Source organism: Ranitomeya imitator, chromosome 2, assembly GCF_032444005.1.
Source record: "Ranitomeya imitator isolate aRanImi1 chromosome 2, aRanImi1.pri, whole genome shotgun sequence".
Lineage (NCBI taxonomy): Eukaryota > Metazoa > Chordata > Amphibia > Anura > Dendrobatidae > Ranitomeya > Ranitomeya imitator.
This window is the reverse complement of record NC_091283.1, coordinates 180,074,698-180,098,425: the sequence shown is the minus strand read 5'-3', so window position 1 is coordinate 180,098,425 and position 23,728 is coordinate 180,074,698. Positions and strand designations below refer to the sequence as shown.

General features: G+C 47.2%; 1 protein-coding gene across 4 annotated transcripts in view; it reads right to left on the bottom strand.

The window, feature by feature from the left end:
* The window catches only part of LOC138662470 (serine/arginine-rich splicing factor 4-like), a 146,172-nt gene extending 134,328 nt beyond the window's left edge, over positions 1-11,844 (bottom strand). For all 4 annotated transcript variants that reach the window (XR_011318031.1, XM_069748147.1, XM_069748151.1 and 1 more), the window contains exons 1-2: positions 11,087-11,844; positions 6,459-6,962 (exon numbers count right to left, since the gene is read on the bottom strand). Coding sequence is in view for 3 of the 4 variants with exons in the window: in XM_069748147.1 (XP_069604248.1) it covers positions 6,459-6,962; positions 11,087-11,762 (1,180 nt within the window). In the remaining variant the exon portion in view is untranslated. The remainder of the gene's footprint in view (positions 1-6,458; positions 6,963-11,086) is intronic.
* Between the last annotated feature and the right edge of the window lie 11,884 nt (positions 11,845-23,728).

Below are 23,728 nucleotides of genomic sequence, written 5' to 3'. Positions count from 1 at the left end.
GTGCGCATTAGAGATCGCGGCGGCCATTTTTCCAAAGCCGAGATGCAAACTCGGCTTTGGGAAAATGGCCGCCGCGATCTCTAATGCGCACGCGCGGCATCCCGCGGCCATTTTCCTGAAGCCCCGTGCAGCAGAGCACTCCATCTGCGCACGCGCGGCCCCAGGAAGATGGCCGCCCCCACCGATGCAAGGGATTACAGCGCAGATCGCGCGCTGTGTCTTCACGTGGGCGCAGGGAATTCGGACCTTGGACATGCGCACACCACTACGCCACCAACGGAAAGCTGGAGAAGAAAAGAGCGCTGTGAACACGCCCACCTGACCAGACCAGCCTGATTGACAGGCGAAAACGGCGACTTTGGTAATGTATTTCTCAGCATACATGGGGAATCAGGGTACACTACATACACTATAGTAACGCACAGCGCAGGCCCTATTTAACAGTATTTATAGCTCAATCTGAAAAAACGGGGTGACAGGTTCCCTTTAAGGTTGAAGGAAGACTTTAAGTCCATCTAGTTCAACCCATAGCCTAACCTAACATGCCCTAACATGTTGATCCAGAGGAAAGCAAAAAAAAAAACCCATGTAGCAAAGCGTAAGCTCCACATTGGGGAAAAAAAATCCTTCCCGATTCCACATATGGCAATCAGACTAGTTCCCTGGATCAACGCCCTATCAAGGAATCTAGTATATATACCCTGTAACATTATACTTTTCCAGAAAGGTATCCAGTCCCCTCTTAAATTTAAGTAACGAATCACGCATTACAACATCATACGGCAGAGAGTTCCATAGTCTCACTGCTCTTACAGTAAAGAATCCACGTCTGTTATTATGCTTAAACCTTCTTTCCTCCAGATGTAGAGGATGCCCCCTTGTCCCTGTCTCATATTTGTACATTAAAATAAGATCACCCCTTAGACTTCGTTTTTCCAAACTAAATAGCCCCAAGTGTAATAACCTATCTTGTTATTGCAGACCCCCCAGTCCTCTAATACAGGGGTCCCCAACTCCAGTCCTCAAGGCCCACCAACATGTCATGTTTTCAGGATTTCCTTAGTCTTGCCCAGGTAATAATTGCATCACCTGTGCAATGCAAAGGAAATCCTGAAAACATGACCTGTTGGTGGGCCTTGAGGACTGGAGTTGGGGACCCCTGCTCTAATAACCTTGGTCGCTCTTCTCTGCACCCGCTCCAGTTCAGCTATGTCTTTCTTATACAACGGAGACCAGAACTGTGCACAGTATTCTAAGTGTGGTCGAACTAGTGACTTGTATAGAGGTAAAATTATGTTCTCCTCATGAGCATCTATGCCTCTTTTAATGCATCCCATTATTTTATTTGCCTTAGTAGCAGCTGCCTGACACTGGCCACTGAATATGAGTTTGTCATCCACCCATACACCCAGGTCTTTCATTGACGGTTTTGCCCAGAGTTTTAGAATTAAGCACATAGTTATACATCTTATTACTTCTACCCAAGTGCATGACCTTACATTTATCCCCATTAAAGCTCATTTGCCATTTATCAGCCCAAGCTTCTAGTTTACATAAATCATCCTGTAATATAAAATTGTCCTCCCCTGTATTGATTACCCTGCAGAGTTTAGTGTCATCTGCAAATATTGAAATTCTACTCTGAATGCCCCCTACAAGGTCATTAATAAATATGTTAAAAAGAAGAGGGCCCAATACTGACCCCTGTGGTACCCCACTGCTAACCGCGACCCAGTCCGAGTGTGTTCCATTAATAACCACCCTTTGTTTCCTATCCCTGAGCCAGCTCTCAACCCACTTAACACATATTTTCCCCTATCCCCATTATTCTCATTTTATGTATCAACCTTTTGTGTGGCACCGTATCAAAAGCTTTTGAAAAGTCCATGTACACTACATCTACTGGGTTCCCTTGGTCCAGTCCGGAACTTACCTCTTCATAGAAGCTGATCAAATTAGTCTGACATGAACGGTCCCTAGTAAACCCGTGCTGATACTGGGTCATGAGGTTATTCCTCTTCAGATACTCCAGCATAGCATCCCTTAGAATGCCCTCCAGGATTTTACCCACAGTGGAGGTTAAGCTTACTTGCCCATCATCGTAGACATCCACGTCTTCTCTCAGCAAGCCCCCTTTTATGAACCTGGATGGACTGATTAGCTCTCCTAAGCGGAAAGCGCCAAAAAAAAAAACCGCGGCATTAAACAAATCGATTTCCCAAGCAGAAGAGCATATGACCGATAATTTTCATCCAATACCTAGCAACACTTCATACGAAACAGGCCACCTGCCGTCTACTGCCCTCTTACCTCTCTTTATACCTCTTACCACACCAAAAAGGATTTGGCTACATCTGACACTCCTCTGACTTTAAAGCCAAACAATAACCCTGCCACAAACTTGTCCACTTTTGACACTGACCAGCTGGACTCCCAGCCATGACCCAACAACAACAATTTACTCTCATCCTCAATATCAGTGCTGATTGATGCCCTCCAAGCCTCCCAAATATTCCATGCTTGGCCGTACTGCCTCCAAGACCTGTCTGCCAACAACCTGGAAAAAAGATGCCTCACGGCCCACAAGGCAGGTTCCATAATTCCGCTGGACACTCTGTGCCCCGCGAGTCTGACTCCGAATGTCATTCCGACTGTGAATATAAAAAAAAGGGATCAGCAACAGAGTTAGAAGAGCCACAATCAACGTCCGCTACAATCCATAAGTTACATTTCAAACCTAAGAACACCATGTGCTGCAGTACTCTCACGACTGGCGGTGATGCCGCCGACAAAGTATTTATTGCCACAACTGCACCTGCATGCTCACAAAGAAAACGGATTTTTCTGTTTTGAACCACTTCTCCCCACCGAACCAGTGCTACCATTATGGGGAACAACTGAATTAAAATGCCGTTTGACCCCAAACCCAGATCAGTCCATGACTGAGGCCACAGTCACCATTGAATCACCGCGAAAATACAAATCAAAACCGCGGCTTTCGTCAACTTTAATGAACAGACTTAAAACATCAGCATCCACAATTGGGCAAATCCAGATCCAACGATCCAGATCCATTATAATTCTCCAAAAACCGCTCCGACACTTTTAACCCTGCTGTTCTGTTGGTCAAAAATGACCGACTTTGAACTTAAATATTCTTTAAAATATTCAAGATGCGGCTCTGAAACCCGTGGCCGACCGACCCATCCTCATTTAAGTCAATCAACCACAAGTTTCAGAACCGCATCTTGAACACCCCAAAAAATACCAAAGTTCAAAATAGGTCTCCCCAGACCGAACAGAACAGCAGGGTTAAATCATCTCTCATGTCCTTTTTCAATCTGATAAAACGCATAGGGGACTTTCCCCCCCCCCCCGACGTCGCCAACGATAGCCGTCGGCAAAAAACACGACCCATCGGCAAAATCCTGCACGCAAAATTTAGTTTGCCTAATAATGACTGTACCTCCTTCAAAGTTAATTTTCGTGCACTCGCTGCCCTCTCCACTTCGGCCTTCAAGGCCGTCACCTTTTCTTCGGGCAATCTGCACTCCATGGCCATTGTGCCAATCTCGATCCCTAAAAAACTGAGTGAAACCACCGGCCCAATGGTCTTGTCAGCCGCCAGGGGAATCCCAAATTTCTGAGCCATCCTTTCCATGGTATGCAGTAAAATCGAACAATCAGCTGCCTGAGCTGGACCAATAAATAGGAAGTCGTCGCGATAATGGATACAGGAATTCAAACACGAAACATCTTTAACCACCCATTCTAAGAACGTACTAAAAGTCTCAAAGTATGCACATGAAAGTGAACAACCCATGGGAAGGCAACGGTCAACAAAATATCCCTTATCCCAAAAACAACCCAACAAATGCATGCTCTCAGGGTGCACTGGTAATAAACGAAATGCTGCTTCAATGTCTGTTTTAGCTAGCAATGCTCCTTTTCCACACAGTCTCACCCAATCTACAGCTGCGTCTAATGAAGTGTACAAAACCGAACAAATCTGAGGATCAATTCCTTCATTCACTGATGATCCTTTTGGGAATGATAAATGGTGAATGAGTCTAAATTTATTGGGCTCTTTTTTCGGAATAACCCCAAGTGGTGAGACCCTCAGGTTACTGAAGGGGGACGATTCGAAGGGGCCGGCCATCCTGCCCAAGCTGACCTTTTTTAACTTCTCTGAAACCACATCCGAAAACTGCAGAGCCGATTTTAAATTCTTGTTTGACAACCTAACTTCTTGGTCAATAAATAGGATCCTAAAGCCGTCCTTAAAACCATCCCTCAACAACTGCGCCACCGTTAAATCAGGGTACCTAGTTAGATAAGATTCCATCTCTTCCGGTCGAACCGGAGTCACCCCCTTTTTCAAAAGTATCACTTTCCTTCTGCTTGTTTCCCCGCAAACATTTTGAGGCCCCATGCGTTCCTCCACAAGATGAGCATTCGTGCCTGAACTTACACTTTCCCCCGAATCTACAGTTCCCTTCATTAAAAGAGAAACAGTCCTTTTTGAATAGCCACTGAGTGTCCTGACTGTCCTGAACCCCCAGTGCCCCCTGAAAAGGCTGACCTGACCTAGAAGGAATCATCACCCTCATCCATAATGCAATATCCTTATGATCCCACCTAATTCTAGATCGCATTGCTTTCCGTTGACGAAACTGTTCGTCGTATCTTAACCAGCCTTGCCCCCCATAAAACCTGTACGCCTCACCAATTGCATCCATATAACAAAACAGGCCTGAACAATTTTCGGGCGCCTTCTCACCAATTACACTGGCCAAAATGGCGAACGCTTGCATCCAATTTGAGAAAGTTCTCGGGATTAACCTGTACCTCCTCCTTTCTTCATCTTTTTTATTATCTTCCCTCCTCACCCTATCCAAGTTGAAACGCTCTAACGGCAACAAGGAAAAAAATCTCTATATATTCCCCTTTCCATATTTTTTTCTCTCACTTCGTTTTTTAAATGAGCCCCTAATGGGCCTTCAAAGCATACATACATAGTAACATAGTTAGTAAGGCCGAAAAAAGACATTTGTCCATCCAGTTCAGCCTATATATCATAATAAATCCCCAGATCTACGTCCTTCTACAGAACCTAATAATTGTATGATACAATATTGTTCTGCTCCAGGAAGACATCCAGGCCTCTCTTGAACCCCTCGACTGAGTTTGCCATCACCACCTCCTCAGGCAAGCAATTCCAGATTCTCACTGCCCTAACTGTAAAGAATCCTCTTCTATGTTGGTGGAAAAACCTTCTCTCCTCCAGACGCAAAGAATGCCCCCTTGTGCCCGTCACCTTCTTTGGTATAAACAGATCCTCAGCGAGATATTTGTATTGTCCCCTTATATACTTATACATGGTTATTAGATCGCCCCTCAGTCGTCTTTTTGCTAGACTAAATAATCCTAATTTCGCTAATCTATCTGGGTATTGTAGTTCTCCCATCCCTTTTATTAATTTTGTTGCCCTCCTTTGTACTCTCTCTAGTTCCATTATATCCTTCCTGAGCACCGGTGCCCAAAACTGGACACAGTACTCCATGTGCGGTCTAACTAGGGATTTGTACAGAGGCAGTATAGTGCTCTCATCATGTGAATCCAGACCTCTTTTAATGCACCCCATGATCCTGTTTGCCTTGGCAGCTGCTGCCTGGCACTGGCTGCTCCAGGTAAGTTTATCATTAACTAGGATCCCCAAGTCCTTCTCCCTGTCAGATTTACCCAGTGGTTTCCCGTTCAGTGTGTAATGGTGACATATACTTTGCCTTTTGCCGCATCGTCTAGGAGCACCGTATCCTCTTTTTCGCCTCCCGCCCCTGTACTACAACTAGTACTGGCCGTGTCATGAGTACCTGACTGGATGACTCACCGATATGGCTACCCCCTTTTATAAGCCCGCCTTTTTCAAATCCCTCTGTCCCCTCCCCATCAGTGACCTCATCACCCTTGCATTCACATTAACCCCCTATTTACCCCCCTTGTACAAAACGCTCCTTAATATCCCACGTCTCCTTGTCATGTCGGCCTCCCCTTGAAGGGCCGGTGGCCCAGTACGGCCTCACTGCTGCTCAGGAAGGGTGGAAGTAGAGCACAATGCAGCAGCAACATGCTCGTGGTAAAGTACAAAAGTGATGTCCTTTCCTTGACCACTAAACCAGGCGATGACAGCACCCCCAAAGTTGTATGAGGTACCTCTACACAGGTCACCAAACCAGCCTGTGTACTGGGGTACAGCAAGAACATGGGGAGGGGGGATTTAATCTCTTATCCATCTCTCCAGCCGAACAGTGCTATGAATGGTAGCTTAGCAGCTGGTCAAGGGCATCTAATGGCGGCATGTGCTCCTTCACAAGCAGAGCTTGGGCTGAAGAGAAAGGCGTCTGCAAAAATCCTCTTCTTACCTCCACCAAGCACAACTGAAGTGTGTTGACACTCACCAGCTGGAGAAGAAGGTATCACGGAAGAAAGAGGTACCGAAACACCACTGCTGGCCACATGGGAAGGTGCCTGACTTGCAGCCCTAGAATGATGACTAGACTCCTGCGTCTCTGCATGTCGTTTTGACTGGCCACCATAAGACCCCGAGCTGCTTGACACCCTTTCTGACGAAGTAGAGGAGGAGTGCCTTCTAGAGGACCTGGAGCAGCGACTATGATCAGAGGAGCGTGAGCGTCGGATTCTTCTAGGAGATATTGATGCCCTCGAAGTACTCCTAGAACGCCTCCTGCGTCTACCACTTGAAGGACGGTGGCTATGCAGTGTCGAACGGGAGGATACAGAGGGAGAAGGAGACCGTGCTCCTTGGTTAATGCGATACGGGTCCCTTGGATCGACAATAATACTGGCACGAGCAGGATGCTGATGTATATTAGGAAGCAGTCTCATATCTGGGGTTGTTAAGTTCAGGTCAGGAGACCCACAGCCGGTCCAGGCATCACATTCTGTGCAGGAAACAAAATTAGATTTTTTGCTATTATACCACTCTCAAAGGCCACAAAGGTAAAATTACAATCTGCTATCTGCCATGGGTGGAGAGGTTTAATGGGCAGATAGAAGCTGACAGGCTCCTTGAATGAACAAGTCTAGGAATATGTCTTAGGAAATCGCACATGATGCAATTCCATAATATTTTAGTTAAAGGGGTCAACTGCAGACTTATGAATCCCCCAGGGCACGCAGTGTGCACTGCGAGGATTCCCCAGTTTCTGAGCTGGGAACAACTGTAATGTATGCGTTATGCATACACCCAGGCCAATGGGGGCAGCCTCACTCAATGCAGGTGTAAGGAGCGAGGCTGTGCCCACTAGACGGCTTCTGCCCAGGAGTATGTATAACACATACATCACCGCCGTTACAGAAACCGGCGAATCCTCTGAGGGAATTTAAGAGTCTGCAGTCACACAGAGTGACTGCAGCCTTATCAATTTAGACTGGACAACCCCTTTAAGGCAATGAACCAATGCAAACATGGAGCAGGATGGGAAAAGGGAAAATACATTCCCCAAAAGGTGCCCAATATGCAACACAAAATGTCTACACCAGACATGGACCCTGTTTAGCGGTACTGGGAGTTCCCTACGTGGGCTGCATTAGTACAGTAGTATAAGAGCCAGGACTCAAGTCTCTGCTGCAAGGCCAAATTCAGATATGGCCCATATGGACCATCATGTCTGGACGGGCACTGGTCTCCTGACCCAAACCCAACAGCTTCATATATGCCCATGTGTTTGCGAAGTTTGGGTCAGGCTGGTCTGTCCACCACTGTCCTTTCGCAGACTGTGCGACAGACTTCTGAATTGGGCCTTACTTGTGTTATAATAATCAAGAGTTTATAACTGCCTAGATTAAAGTTAACCATGAACTCAATAATAACATAAAAATGGGGAATTGCTATACAAGCCTCTCTCTTAGATTTACAGTTAGGGTATGTGCACACGATGCGGATTTTGCTGCGGATCCGCAGCAGCTTCCCATGAGTTTACAGTTCAATGTAAACCTATGGGAAACCAAAAACGCAGTGCCCATGCTGCGGAAAAAAAACCGTGCGGAAACGCAGCGGTTTACATTCCGCAGCATGTCACTTCTTTCTGCGGATTCCACAGCGGTTTTACAACTGCCCCTATGGAAAACCGCAGTTGTAAAACCGCAATGAAAACCGCAGAAAGACCGTGGTAAATCCGCGATAAATCTGAAGCAAAAACGCAGCGTTTTTGCCCTGCAGATTTATCAAATCTGCTGCGGAAAAATCCGCAGTGGCCAAGAATACGTGTGCACATAGCCTAAGTGAAAGCTGCATTTTAAAAAAAAATTTCTAGACATGAATTTTGCAAATTCAAAAACATGGGAGACTCCAAATTAAGGTTAGGAGATGAACACTCAGTCTGGACCATAAAATTACCATTAAAGGGAATCTGTCATAAAATAATGCTATTAACCTGCAGATATGGGGTTAATAGCACTCTGAAACCATGTGCCGGTCGCACTGAGAGCCCCGCTGCAGGGAACAAATGCACTCTATTCCTCAGGACAGGCTCGGTCTTCCAGTCATAGGAGCGGCACCATAAAGCCATGTGCACACGTAGGAAATGCGGTGCAGAATTTTCTGCACTAAATCTGCATCTCCTGGCAGAATCCGCAGGTGCAGATTTCCTGCAGATTTTGTGTGTTTTTGTAGCAGATTTTGTGCAGTTTTGACCACTGCAGATTTTTATCATGGAGGGGTGCAGAAATGCTGCAGAACTGCACAAAAGAAGCGACATGCACTTCTTTGAAATCTGCAACGTTTCTGAGCAGATTTTTCTGCACAGCTTTTTTTTTCACATTGATTTACATTGCACTGTAAATCACAGTGCAGTTCTGCAGCGTTTCTGTTGGAGAAAAAAATGCTGCAGAACTGCACTAAATCTGCATCGTGTGCACATACCTAACCGTTTCAGTCACCGCTCCAAGCACAGAAAGCGGCTGCTGTAACGGTCACCCTGGCACTGACTGACAGCTCAGTCATTATTAGGCTATGTGCACACGTTGCGGTTTTTACCGCGGAACCGCAGCGATTTTGATTGCGTTTACAGTAAACCTATGGGAAACCGCAAACCGCTGTGCACATGCTGCGGGAAAAACCGCGCAGAAACGCAGCGGTTTACAATCCGCAGCATGTCACTTCTTTTGTGCAGAATCGCAGCGATTCTGCACACATAGAAATGCATTGATCCGCTTACTTCCCGCATGGGGCTATGCCCACAATGCGGGAAGTAAGCGGATAATGTGCGGGTGGTACCCGGGGTGAAGGAGAGGAGACTCTCCTCCAGGCCCTGGGAACCATACTTGTGTAGTAAAAAAAAAAAAAAAAGTTAAAATAAAAAAATAATGATATACTCACCTCTCGGTGCTGCACGCGGCCGTCCGGTCTCAGGGTTGCCATGCGAGCAGGGCCTGCGATGACGTCGCGGTCACATGACAGTGACATCACGAAGGTCCTTCTCGCACAGCATCTTTGGAACCGGACCGCCGCGTGCAGCCCCGAGGAGATTGGGACGTCGGAAAGTGAGTATAACCATTTTTTTTAATTATTTTAAACAAGTGCAGGAGTAAAACCCGCAGCGGAAACCGCAAGACAAACCGCGATAAATTTGCAGGGATAACCGCAGCGGTTTTGCCGTGCAGATTTATCAAATCCGCTGCGGGAGAACCCGCAGGGACCCGAACCTACGTGTGCACATAGCCTAAGGGTATGTTTCCACGTGCAGTAAATGCTGCGTGTTTGACGCTGCATAGAGACGCAGCGTCAAACACGCAGCGTCCAGATGTTACAGCATAGTGGAGGGGATTTCATGAAATCCCATCTCCACTATGCGTGGTAACACGCATCCGGCGGCCCTGCGACTCCGGACATGCGGCGCGTCTTTTAAGATCGCAGCATGTCCGTATACCTTGCGGCGACACTGCAAGGTATAACACAGGGCCCTATGTGTGGGGTGCGATGATCCCGGATGTGTGCTATGAACACATCCGGCATCATCCCGTCCCAGAAGGGGGCGGAGCTTAGCGCAGAGCGGGTTTGCAGCTCCGACAAAACCGCCGGCCATCCTGAAGGTGGACACGTACCCTTAGAGCTGGGTGTCAGTCAGTTACAGCTGCCGCCTTCTGTGTGCAGAGCGATGACTGACACCGTGTCAGCGCCGCCTCTATAACTGAAAGACTGTGCCTGCCGAGAGGAATAAAATGCAATTCTTATAATTTGTAAAGCACAGCGGAATATGTTGGCTCTATATAAATAAAATTATTAATTCTTCCTGGCAGCGGGGCTCTCAGTGCGGCTGTCGCACATTGTCAGAAAGCTATTATTCTGCAGATTAACCCCATATCTGCAGGTTAAAGGGAATCTGTAACCCTAAAATTTGCCTATAAGCTAAGGCCACTGGCATCAGGGGCTTATCTACAGAATTCTGTAATGCTGTAGATAAGCCCCAGATGTCACCTGAAAGAAAAACACGTTAGATTATACTCACCCAGGGGCGGTCCCGATGCAGTCTGATCCGATGGGCGTCACGGTCCTGAGGTGGTCCAGCGCCTCCTATCTTCATACGATGACGTCCTTTTGCTTCCTGCTGCGGCTCCTGCGCAGGCGTACTTTATCTGTCCTGTTGAGGGCAGAGCAAAGTACTGCAGAGGCAAGGAAATGTGCACCTGCGCACTGCAGTACTTTGCTCTGCTTTCAACAGGGCATATAAAGTACGCCTGCGCTGGAGCCGTGGCAGGAAGAAAAGAAGATGACGTCATCGTATAAAGATGGGAGACGCCGGACCGTGACGTCCATCGGACCACACCGCACAGGGACCGCCCCTGGGTGAGTATAATCTAACCTGTTTTTCTTATCTTGCAGGTTACATCGGGGGCTTATCTACAGTGTTACAGAATGCTGTAGACAAGCCCCTGATGGCGGTGGCCTTAGCTTATAGGCGAATTTTGGGGTGACAGATTCCCTTTAATGGTGTTTCTTCAGGCACGCCGCACCAGCTCCAGGATTCCAGATGCATGATGGCGGTTCTCAATTACAAATCCTTACCTGGAACAGAAGAACTGACCGGCGTTGGCTCAGAGGGGTCGTCCTCCTGCTGATCTTGCATTATTGCGGCTGAACAGCTTTGGAGTAGCCTTTCTATTCGTAATTCAATGGACTCCTCCTCAGTGTTGTTGGGACGGGTCGTGTTGCGATCTTTCCCGTTGCTAGTACTGTGGCAGGTTTCCGCCTTGTCTGTGCGCGGATTTGATGACGGACTGGAGTAGCGCTGCCGGCTGTTCCTGGACTTCTGTTCCTTCTCATATACAATACCAGCGTCCTCAGATCTTGGTCCGTTTTCTGATCTGCGCCAGGATGCCACATTAACCGGAATCCGCAAATCTTCATCCCCAAAGTTGTGTGGAGCGTACCGTAAATCAGTGTCTAAAGTGAATGGATTCTCCGCAGGACAAGGCACCTCTGAAGATGGGCACTGCCCAGCGGACGCTTCTGGAGGGGCTCTACCACGGCTACTAACTTTGCGCCGATTTCTGGGCACCGGGGATGGACTTCTGGGCCCCAAAGATCTAACCCTCTTAGCACATGGAGAGGGATCTTGTGGATCAGATGCTTTTCCTTTATCTGTGAGGATTTCTGCCACCTTCTCTTGCAGCCAGGCTTCACCTCTCACCTGTGCTGCTGCCCGCACCTTGCCAAGCAATTCCTCCAGGGCTTCAGACATGGCCGCTGGACCTCTGCAGCCCGACAGCAACGTGCACACACTTCCCTATGTATACATATCAGTGCAGGCCAGACTCCTCCTCATCCTCTCTGACCTCCCAGCATGCTCCAGTAAACCAGTAACCACCACTACAAGCTGGGAGGAGGGAATCAGCAATGCAGAAACTGCAGCCTAGACACGAGGCTGAAGTTGGTTTCTTATTCGTTCAGTTTCTTATTCGGCATTTTTTTCTTTTCTGTTTTTATAGGTTTAACACCAAAAAATAATCATCACAATAATAAAAGACAATGCAGTGAGGAGCCCTAATGTGAATACACTTAAAAACGGCAACAAAAACAATAAAACTGGCACAAAAGTGGGCACCAAAGAGTGCAGAAGAAAGGGTTAAATGCCTTTGGGCCACTGATCTAACACTGCAGACATATAGAACAGGGCGCCCCACATCCAAACCAGTTATTTCCAGCCTGGCCCAAATGGGTTCTGGGCATCAGAACTGGCATCAAAGTGGGCAGACAGTCAATTTTTGCCATTTGAATAAGTAACTGAGGTTTTTAAGGGATTAAATGCCTTTGGGCCACTGATCTGATGCACAAAATACACAGAAAGTGATGCCCTGCATCAAATCCACGTCCCTCCAACCTGGCCCAAATGGGTTCTGGGCACCAGAACTGGCATCAAAGAGGGCAAACAGCCCATTTTCTCAGATTTGAATAAGTAACTGATGTTTTTAAGGGGTTAAATGCATTTGGGCCACTGATCTGATGCACAAAATACACAGATAGTGATGCCCTGCATCAAATCCACGTCCCTCCAACCTGGCCCAAATGGGTTCTGGGCACCAGAACTGGCATTAAAGTGGGCAAACAGCCCATTTTCTTAGATTTGAATAAGTAACTGCTGTTTTTAAGGGGTTAAATGTTTTTGGGCCACTGATCTGACACTTAAAATATACAGATAGTGATGCCCTGCATCAAATCCACGTCCCTCCAGCCTGGCCCAAATGGGTTCTGGGCACCAGAACTGGCATTAAAGTGGGCAAACAACCCATTTTCTCAGATTTGAATAAATAACTGATGCTTTTAAGGGGTTAAATGCCTTTGGGCCACTGATCTGATGCACAAAATACACAGATAGTGATGCCCTGCATCAAATCCACGTCCCTCCAACCTGGCCCAAATGGGTTCTGGGCACCAGAACTGGCATCAAAGAGGGCAAACAGCCCATTTTCTCAGATTTGAATAAGTAACTGATGTTTTTAAGGGGTTAAATGCATTTGGGCCACTGATCTGACACTTAAAATACACAGAGAACGATGCCCTGCATCAAACCCAGGTCCCTCCAGCCTGGCCCAAATGGGTTCTGGGCACCAGAACTGGCATTAAAGTGGGCAAACAGCCCATTTTCTCAGATTTGAATAAGTAACTGATGTTTTTAAGGGGTTAAATGTTTTTGGGCCACTGATCTGACACTTAAAATATACAGATAGTGATGCCCTGCATCAAATCCATGTCCCTCCAGCCTGGCCCAAATGGGTTCTGGGCACCAGAACTGGCATTAAAGTGGGCAAACAGCCCATTTTCTCAGATTTGAATAAGTAACTGATGTTTTTAAGGGGTTAAATGCCTTTGGGCCACTGATCTGACACTTAAAATACACAGAGAGCAATGCCCTGCATCAAACCCAGGTCCCTCCAGCCTGGCCCAAATGGGTTTTGGGCACCAGAACTGGCATCAAAGTGGGCAAACAGCCCATTTTCTCAGATTTGAATAAGTAACTGTTTTTAAGGGGTTAAATGCATTTGGGCCACTGATCTGACACTTAAAATACACAGATAGTGATGCCCTGCATCAAATCCACGTCCGTCCAGCCTGGCCCAAATGGGTTCTGGGCACCAGAACTGGCATTAAAGTGGGCAAACAGCCCATTTTCTCAGATTTGAATAAGTAACTGATGTTTTTAAGGGGTTAAATGCATTTGGGCCACTGATCTGACACTTAAAATACACAGAGAGCGATGCCCTGCATCAAACCCATGTCCCTCCAGCCTGACCCAAATGCGCGGCCGAAAATGGCGGACACAACGCACAAAAAAAGTTACATTGAACTTTTTTTGTGCTGGCGGTTCGCCACAACACGGTGCAACCATCGCACGACGGTTGCGACGTGTGGCAATTAGTGTTGAGCATTCCGATACCGCAAGTATCGGGTATCGGCCAATACTTGCGGTATCGGAATTTTGATACCAAATCCGATACTTTTGTGGTATCGGGTATCGGTATCGGATCCATAGGGATGTGTAAAATAAAGAATTAAAATAAAAAATATTGATATGCTCACCTCTCCGGCGGCCCCTGGACATCACGCTGGTAACCGGCCGGCTTCTTTGTTTAAAATGAGCGCCTTTAGGACCTGCGAATGACGTCGCGGGTTCTGATTGGTCGCGTGCCGATCATGTGACCGCCACGCGACCAATCAGAAGCCGCGACGTCATTCTCATTCACTAAACTCCTAATTTTAGGAATTAAGGACCTGCGAATGACGTCGCGGCTTCTGATTGGTCGCGTGGCGGTCACATGGGAGGCACGCGACCAATCAGAACCCGCGACGTCATTCGCAGGTCCTAAAGGCGCTCATTTTAAACAAAGAAGCCTGCCGGTTACCAGAGTGAAGTCCAGGGGCCGCCGGAGAGGTGAATATATCAATATTTTTTATTTTAATTCTTTATTTTACAACTTAATATGGATCCCAGGGCCTGAAGGAGAGTTTCCTCTCCTTCAGACCCTGGGAACCATCAGAATACCTTCCGATACTTGGTGTCCCATTGACTTGTATTGGTATCGGATATCAGTATCGGAGATATCCGATATTTTTCAGGTATCGGCCGATACTATCCGATACCGATACTTTCAAGTATCGGACGGTATCGCTCAACACTAGTGGCAATACGTCGGTAATGTTAGTCTATGGGGAAAAAACGCATCCTGCAGACAACTTTGCAGAATGCGTTTTTTCTCCTAAACGACGCATTGCGACGTAGCCAAAACGACGCTAGTGTGAAAGTAGCCATAGGAGGATAAATACATCCAGATGCATGGAACAACTCTGCCAAGCTGTATTAGATCGCTTCCCGACTAAGACTGATGGCTGGTCTAAGATTATAGTGACTTATACTTCTGAGCTTGTGACATCACTAAAGGGCTGGTTAATGATATGCACTGATCGGACAGTTCTTTACCTTATTCCAAGGTCTCAGACAAAGGCATTCCTGAGTGAGAGGGGAGGGACAACGGGTGGCTTTGCCGTATTGGTCACCTGCAGTTTAAAGCCACACCCTGCCCACCATTAGTATCAGGTTGCCCAGTCTCTATCATAGGCTTTGTTTCGGGTAGGAGTGAAGCTGGGGGGGGGGGAAGAGAAAGGGGTCGCAGCTGTATTGTGAGTGTGTGTGTCTGTAGTTAGCCATGTCCTTCTGAAACTACACTCACATTAAGACATTTTTTGGCATTATCGTGACAGCAGCACAGGGCCATATAAATTCTTCAATGAGGCTGGCAGGTTCGTCTTACATTACGGCTGTATAGCGGGGGGAGGGAGAAAGAGTGGCTTAGAATTCCAGCCTTGTGCGGGCAGGCAGAGGAAATTGCAGCTCAGAGCGCTGTATGTGTAATTGAAGTAATCAGGACTTCTTCCTATTTCCTGACATATGCAATGTGGTATCAGTGGCTCAAAGGCATTCAACCCCTTAAAAACATCAGTTAATTATTAATGTCTGTAAAAAAGGGACGTTTGCTCACTTTGATGCCAGATCTGGTGCCCAGAACCCATTTGGGCCAGGCTGAACGGACCTGTTTTTGATATGAGGCTCCATGTTCGATATGTATGCACTGTGGTATCAGTGGCCCAAAGGCATTTAACCCCTTAAAAACATCAGTTACTTATTCAAATCTGTGAAAATGGGCTGTTTGCCCACTTTGATGCCAGTTCTGGTGCCCAGAACCCATTTGGGCCAGGCTGGAGGGACCTGGGTTGCTTGCAGGGCATCGCTCTCTGTGTATTTTAAGTGTCAGATCAGTGGCCCAAAGGCATTCAACCCCTTAAAAAACATCAGTTACTTATTCAAATCTGTGAAAAATGGGCTGTTTGCCCTCTTTAATGCCAGTTCTGGTGCCCAGAACCCATTTGGGCCAGGCTGGAGGGACCTTGGTTTGATGCATGGCATCACTATCTGTGTATTTTAAGTGTCAGATCAGTGGCCCAAAGGCATTTAGCCCCTTAAAAACATCAGTTACTTATTCAAATCTGTGAAAAATGGGCTGTTTGCCCTCTTTAATGCCAGTTCTGGTGCCCAGAACCCATTTGGGCCAGGCTGGAGGGACCTTGGTTTGATGCAGGGCATCACTTTCTGTGTATTTTATGTGTCAGATCAGTGGCCCAAAGGCATTTAGCCCCTTAAAAACATCAGTTACTTATTCAAATGTGTGAAAATGGGCTGTTTGCCCACTTTGTGCCAGTTCTGGTGCCCAGAACCCATTTGGGCCAGGATCAAGGGACCTGGGTTTGATGGAGGGCATCACTTTCTGTGTATTTTAAGTGTCAGATCAGTGGACCAAAGGCATTTAACCCCTTAAAAACATCAGTTACTTATTCAAATCTGTGAAAAATGGGCTGTTTGCCCTCTTTAATGCCAGTTCTGGTGCCCAGAACCCATTTGGGCCAGGCTGGAGGGACCTGGATTTGATGCTGGGCATCACTGTGTATTTTAAGCATCAGATCAGTGGCCCAAAGGCATTTAACCCCTTAAAAACATCAGTTACTTATTCAAATGTGTGAAAATGGGCTGTTTGCCCACTTTGATGCCAGTTCTGGTTCCCAGAACCCATTTGGGCCAGGCTGGAGGGACCTGGGTTGCTTGCAGGGCATTGCTCTCTGTGTATTTTAAGTGTCAGATCAGTGGCCCAAAGGCATTCAACCAGGGGCGGATTATCAGAGGGTCAATATGGGCGGTAGCCCAGGGCCCAGTGGTCTGGGGGGGCCCTGGGCTACCGCACAGATTGACCCTCCACTAATTGTCTGAATGCCCGCTGGCATTTGTGTGCCCCCGGACCCGGTGGGCAGAGAGAGGGGGCCCGCATTGGTTGGGAGGTGCGTGTATCAGCCGGTCAGCTGAGAGCTCCGAGTCCCTGCACCAGGCCTGCACAGCAGCACACCACATAATGGCTGCTCTGTGCACCGGACCTGTGATGAGGTCACAGGATGGGAGCAGTCAGGGGTCACATGATCGGGAGGAGGACCTCCGTGTACAGGACTTTGCTGATTGCCATGGCGCCGGAGGATGGTAAGGCAGCGTATGTGTGAGGTCAGGAGGTGTTTACAGTGTGGATGTAGCAGAGCCGTGTGTGTACGAGGTGTATTGATCAGAGCAGCGTGTGAAAGGTCTATGGAGCGGAGTCGTGTGTGTACGATGTGTACGGAGCCGTGTGCATGAGGTGTACGGAGCGCAGCCGCGTGTGTACGAGGTGTACAGAGCAGAGCAGCGTGTGTATGAGGTGTACGGAGCGGAGTCGTGTGTACGAGGTGTACGGAGCAGAGCAGCGTGTGTATGAGGTGTACGGAGCGGAGTCGTGTGTAAGAGGTGTACGGAGCCATGTGTACAAGGTGTACGGAGCACAGCCGCATGTGTACAAGGTGTACGGAGCGGAGTCGTGTGTAAGAGGTGTACGGAACCATGAGTACGAGGTGTACGGAGCACAGCCGCGTGTGTACGAGGTGTACGGAGCGGAGCCGTGTGTACGAGGTGTACGGAGCACTGCCGCGTGTGTACGAGGTGTACGGAGCGGAGCCGTGTGTACGAGGTGTACGGAGCACTGCCGCGTGTGTACGAAGTGTACGGAGCACAGCCGCGTGTGTATGAGGTGTACGGAGCGGAGCAGCATGTGAAAGGTGTACGGAGTGGAGTCGTGTGTACGAGGTGTACGGAGCACAGCCGCGTGTGTACGAGGTGTACGGAGCACAGCCGCGTGTCTACGAGGTGTACGGAGCGGAGCAGCATGTGAAAGGTGTACGGAGTGGAGTCGTGTGTACGAGGTGTACGGAGCACAGCCGCGTGTGTACGAGGTGTACGGAGCACAGCCGCGTGTCTACGAGGTGTACGGAGCGGAGCAGCATGTGAAAGGTGTATGGAGTGGAGTCGTGTGTACGAGGTGTACGGAGCACAGCCGCGTGTGTACGAGGTGTACGGAGCACAGCCGCATGTGTACGGAGCGCAGCCGCGTGTGTACGAGGTGTACGGAGCGGAGTCGTGTGTAAGAGGTGTACGTAGCCATGTGTACAAGGTGTATGGAGCACAGCCGCATGTGTACAAGGTGTACGGAGCGGAGTCGTGTGTAAGAGGTGTACGGAGCCATGTGTACGAGGTGTACGGAGCACAGCCGCGTGTGTACAAGGTGTACGGAGCGGAGTCGTGTGTAAGAGGTGTACGGAGCCATGTGTACAAGGTGTATGGAGCACAGCCGCATGTGTACAAGGTGTACGGAGCGGAGTCGTGTGTAAGAGGTGTACGGAGCCATGTGTACGAGGTGTATGGAGCACAGCCGCGTGTGTACGAGGTGTACGGAGCGGAGCCGTGTGTACGAGGTGTACGGAGCACTGCCGCGTGTGTACGAGGTGTACGGAGCACAGCCGCGTGTGTATGAGGTGTACGGAGCACAGCCACGTGTGTATGAGGTGTACGGAGTAGTGCCGTGTATGTACGAGATGTATGGAGAGGAGCCGTATGTGTATGAGGTGTACGCAGCGGAGCTGTGTGTGTGCAAGGTATGCGGAGCAGTGTGTGCAATGTGTATGGAGCGGAGCGGTGTGTGTATGAGGTGTACGGAGTAGTGCCGTGTGTACGAGATGTATGGAGCGGAGCCGTGTGTGTATGAGGTGTATGGAGCGGAGCCGTGTATGAGGTGTATGGAGCAGAGCTGTGTGTGTATGAGGTGTATGGAGCGGAGCTGAATGTGTACGGAGCGGAGCCGTGTGTGTATGAGATGTATGGAGTGGAGCCGTGTGTACGGAGCGGAGCCGTGTATGCAAAGTTTACGGAGCGCAGCCGCGTGTGTAGGAGTAGCTATGTGTGGCCATTATCATGTGCGGCCAATATACAGTAAGGAGCATCATGTGTGGCCATTATACAGTATGGAGCATCATGTGCGGTCATTACACAGTATTATTGAGCATCATGTGCGGTCATTATACAGTATGGAGAATCATGTGTGGCCATTATACAGTATGGAACATCATGTGCGGTCATTATACAGTATGGAGCATCATGTGTGGTCATTATACAGTATGGAGCATCATGTGCGGTCATTATACAGTATGGAGCATCATGTGTGGCCATTATACAGTATGGATCATCATGTGCTGTCATTATACAGTATGGAGCATCATGTGCTGTCATTATACAGTATGGAGCATCATGTGCAGTCATTATACAGTATGGAGCATCATGTGCTGTCATTATACAGTATGGAGCATCATGTGCTGTCATACAGTATGGAGCATCATGTGCAGTCATTATACAGTATGGAGCATCATGTGCTGTCATTATACAGTATGGAGCATCATGTGCAGTCATTATACAGTATGGAGCATCATGTGCTGTCATACAGTATGGAGCATCATGTGCAGTCATTATACAGTATGGAGCATCATGTGCGGCTATTATACAGTATGGAGCATCATATGCGGTCATTATACAGTATGGAGCATCATGTGTGGCCATTATGAAGCATCATGTGCGGTCATTATACAATATGGAGCATCATGTGTGGTCATTATACAGTATAGAGCATCATGTGCGGTCATTATACAGTATGGAGCATCATGTGTGGCCATTATACAGTATGGAGCATCATGTGTGGCCATTATACAGTATTGAGCATCATGTGCGGTCATTATACAGTATGGAGCATCATGTGCAGTCACTATACAGTATGGAGCATCATGTGTGGCCATTATACAGTATTGAGCATCATGTGGGGTCATTATACAGTATTGAACATCATGTGGGGCCATTATACAGTATTGAGCATCATGTGGGGTCATTATACAGTATTGAGCATCATGTGGGGCCATTATACAGTATTGAGCATCATGTGGGGTCATTATACAGTATTAAGCATCATGTGGGGCACTTATACAGTATTGAGCATCACGTGGGGTCATTATACAGTATTGAGCATCATGTGGGGCCATTATACAGTATGGAGCATCATGTGTGGCCATTATACAGTATTGAGCATCATGTGGGGTCATTATACAGTATTGAGCATCATGTGGGGCCATTATACAGTATTGAGCATCATGTGGAGTCATTATACAGTATTGAGCATCATGTGTGGCCATTATACAGTATTGAGCATCATGTGGGGTCATTATACAGTATTGAGCATCATGTGGGGCCATTATACAGTATTGAGCATTACGTGGGGTCATTATACAGTATTGAGCATCATGTGGGGTCATTATACAGTATTGAACATCATGTGTGGCCATTATACAGTATTGAGCATCATGTGGTCATGTGGGGTCGTTATACAGTATGGAGCACTGTGTGGCCATTATACAGTATCGAGCACTGTGTGGCCATATTTTTTTTTATAATTATTCTTTATGAACAGTGTGATCAGCAGTGCTAAATGGGTGTGGTTGAGACATGGATATGGGTGTGACTAGTGAATGGATGTGGTCAGAGGTGTGTCCTAAAATTCAAAAGTTGGGAGGTATGGTAATATGTGGTCTGGAAATGGTGCGGTGGTATTTGTCCCTTGTATGTGCTATTATTCGATCACTGTGGTTGTAATTTGTGGTCTGGTCATGGTGCGGTGGTATTTGTTCCTTGTATGTGATATTATTGGTCAAGATATACCTAAATTGTATTGCAGATTTTAACAAATATTTCCTAGGTTACAGTAGAGTAGGGCCCGGCCCTTTTTCTGGAATAATCTGGTTCAGGTATATCATGACCCCCGTCACGTGACCCCCGTCACATGACCCCCATCACATGACCCCCGTCACATGACCGGGGGGGCCCACAGTGTGTGAACAGCCCGGGGCCCTGGCTACCCTTAATCCACCCCTGCATTCAACCTCTTAAAAACATCAGTTACTTATTCAAATCTGTGAAAAATGGGCTGTTTGCCCCCTTTAATGCCAGTTCTGGTGCCCAGAACCCATTTGGGCCAGGCTGGAGGGACCTTGGTTTGATGCATGGCATCACTATCTGTGTATTGTAAGTGTCAGATCAGTGGCCCAAAGGCATTTAACCCCTTAAAAACATCTGTTACTTATTCAAATCTGAGAAAATCGGCTGTTTGCCCAATTTAATGCCAGTTCTGGTGCCCAGAACCCATTTGGGCCAGGCTGGAGGGACGTGGATTTGATGCAGGGCATCACTATCTGTATATTTTAAGTGTCAGATCAGTGGCCCAAAGGCATTTAACCCCTTAAAAACATCAGTTACTTATTCAAATCTGAGAAAATGGGCTGTTTGCCCACTTTGATGCCAGTTCTAGTGCCCAAAACCCATTTGGGCCAGGCTGGAGGGACCTGGGTTTGATGCAGGGCATTGCCCTCTGTGTATTTTAAGTGTCAGATCAGTGGCCCAAAGGCATTTAACCCCTTAAAAACATCAGTTACTTATTCAAATCTGAGAAAATGGGCTGTTTGCCCACTTTAATGCCAGTTCTGGTGCCCAGAACCCATTTGGGCCAGGCTGGACGGACGTGGATTTGATGCAGGGCATCACTATCTGTGTATTTTAAGTGTCAGATCAGTGGCCCAAAGGCATTTAACCCCTTAAAAACATCAGTTACTTATTCTAATCTAAGAAAATGGGCTGTTTGCCCACTTTGATGCCAGTTCTGGTGCCCAAAACCCATTTGGGTCAGGCTGGAGGGACCTGGGTTTGATGCAGGGCATCGCTCTCTGTGTATTTTAAGTGTCAGATCAGTGGCCCAAAGGCATTTAACCCCTTAAAAACATCAGTTATTTATTCAAATCTGAGAAAATGGGCTGTTTGCCCACTTTGATGCCAGTTCTGGTGCCCAGAACCCATTTGGGCCAGGCTGGAGGGACCTGGGTTTGATGCAGAGCATCGCTCTCTGTGTATTTTAAGTGTCAGATCAGTGGCCCAAAGGCATTTAACCCCTTAAAAGCATCAGTTACTTATTCAAATCTGAGAAAATGGGCTGTTTGCCCACTTTAATGCCAGTTCTGGTGCCCAGAACCCATTTGGGCCAGGCTGGAGGGACGTGGATTTGATGCAGGGCATCAATATCTGTATATTTTAAGTGTCAGATCAGTGGCCCAAAGGCATTCAACCCCTTAAAAACATCAGTTACTTATTCAAATCTGAGAAAATGGGCTGTTTGCCCACTTTAATGCCAGTTCTGGTGCCCAGAACCCATTTGGGCCAGGCTGGAGGGACCTGGGTTTGATGCAGGGCATCGCTCTCTGTGTATTTTAAGTGTCAGATCAGTGGCCCAAAGGCATTTAACCCCTTAAAAACATCAGTTACTTATTCAAATCTGAGAAAATGGGCTGTTTGCCCACTTTAATGCCAGTTCTGGTGCCCAGAATCCATTTGGGCCAGGTTGGAGGAACGTGGATTTGATGCAGGGCATCACTATCTGTGTATTTTGTGCATCAGATCAGTGGCCCAAAGGCATTTAACCCCTTAAAAACATCAGTTATTTATTCAAATCTGAGAAAATGGGCTGTTTGCCCACTTTAATGCCAGTTCTGGTGCCCAGAACCCATTTGGGCCAGGCTGGGGGGACCTGGGTTTGATGCAGGGCATCGCTCTCTGTGTATTTTATGTGTCAGATCAGTGGCCCAAATGCATTTAACCCCTTAAAAACATCAATTACTTATTCAAATCTGAGAAAATGGGCTGTTTGCCCTCTTTAACCCTCCGTCACATACAATATTCGGACTAACGAGTTCACATACAATGTGCCTGTCAGGCGCCTGCTGGAAAAATACCTATAATATCTAATGTTTGCAATTTCAGTGCTCTAAAAGTGATCAGTGACCTTCATAGGGATGTAATAAAAGAGACTACACATAATCAGTTGCAAAAAAAAACATTTACTTAACATAAAACTAATAACTATGAAATACAAACTTTTCAAAACTCCAGCCAAATAGTCCCCAGTTCGACTCTCAAAAAAATGTACAAAGAAAATTTTTGAACACAAACTTAATTTTAAGGTACCTTAAGTACTATTAAAAACATATTCAATCAGAAGTAGATGCTGAGGTTTCCCCAGAAAACTCACACTTGCAGAGCAAATAGCAAGAATTACACACCATTTTTGCATGTGTCAGGCAAATTGCTTTATGACATTTGAGACATTCATAATTTGAAAGCCTTCTGGTTCTGCTTTCCGTTTGGCAGGTGGTGCATCTCCTTCTTTTGTGAGGTGGTGCAGATGGTGACTTTTCACCATCATCTTCTGGGCGGAACCTTTTGAGCTGAACTTGAAGGCGAGAGGGGATACCGATTGTTTTCACGCTTCTCCTGCGTAGCTCTCCAAGTACTAGTTCATGGGCCAATTTTTTCAGATACAATCGTCTACGGAGTGGTTCAAGCTTGTTTTCAAGATAAATTACTTGTGAATTTATACCACCCAAATTCAACATAGCAAAAAATATGACCATTGGCCAGCGTTTGATGTTTCTGCTGACGTTGAAAGTGGAGCACATCTGATCTGCTGTATCCACACCCCCTTTGGTGGCATTGTAAAATGTAATTATCTCCGATTTTTTTTCTGCCCCAGTCCCAGGATCGATGGCAGCATCATCATGAAGTGTTGATAGAAGAAGTACGATTTTTTTGGCATGTGGTACATAGGAAACTAAAGCCTTTCCATTATGGAATGCAAACATACTGCTGTACTGTTGTCTCTCTTTCACACT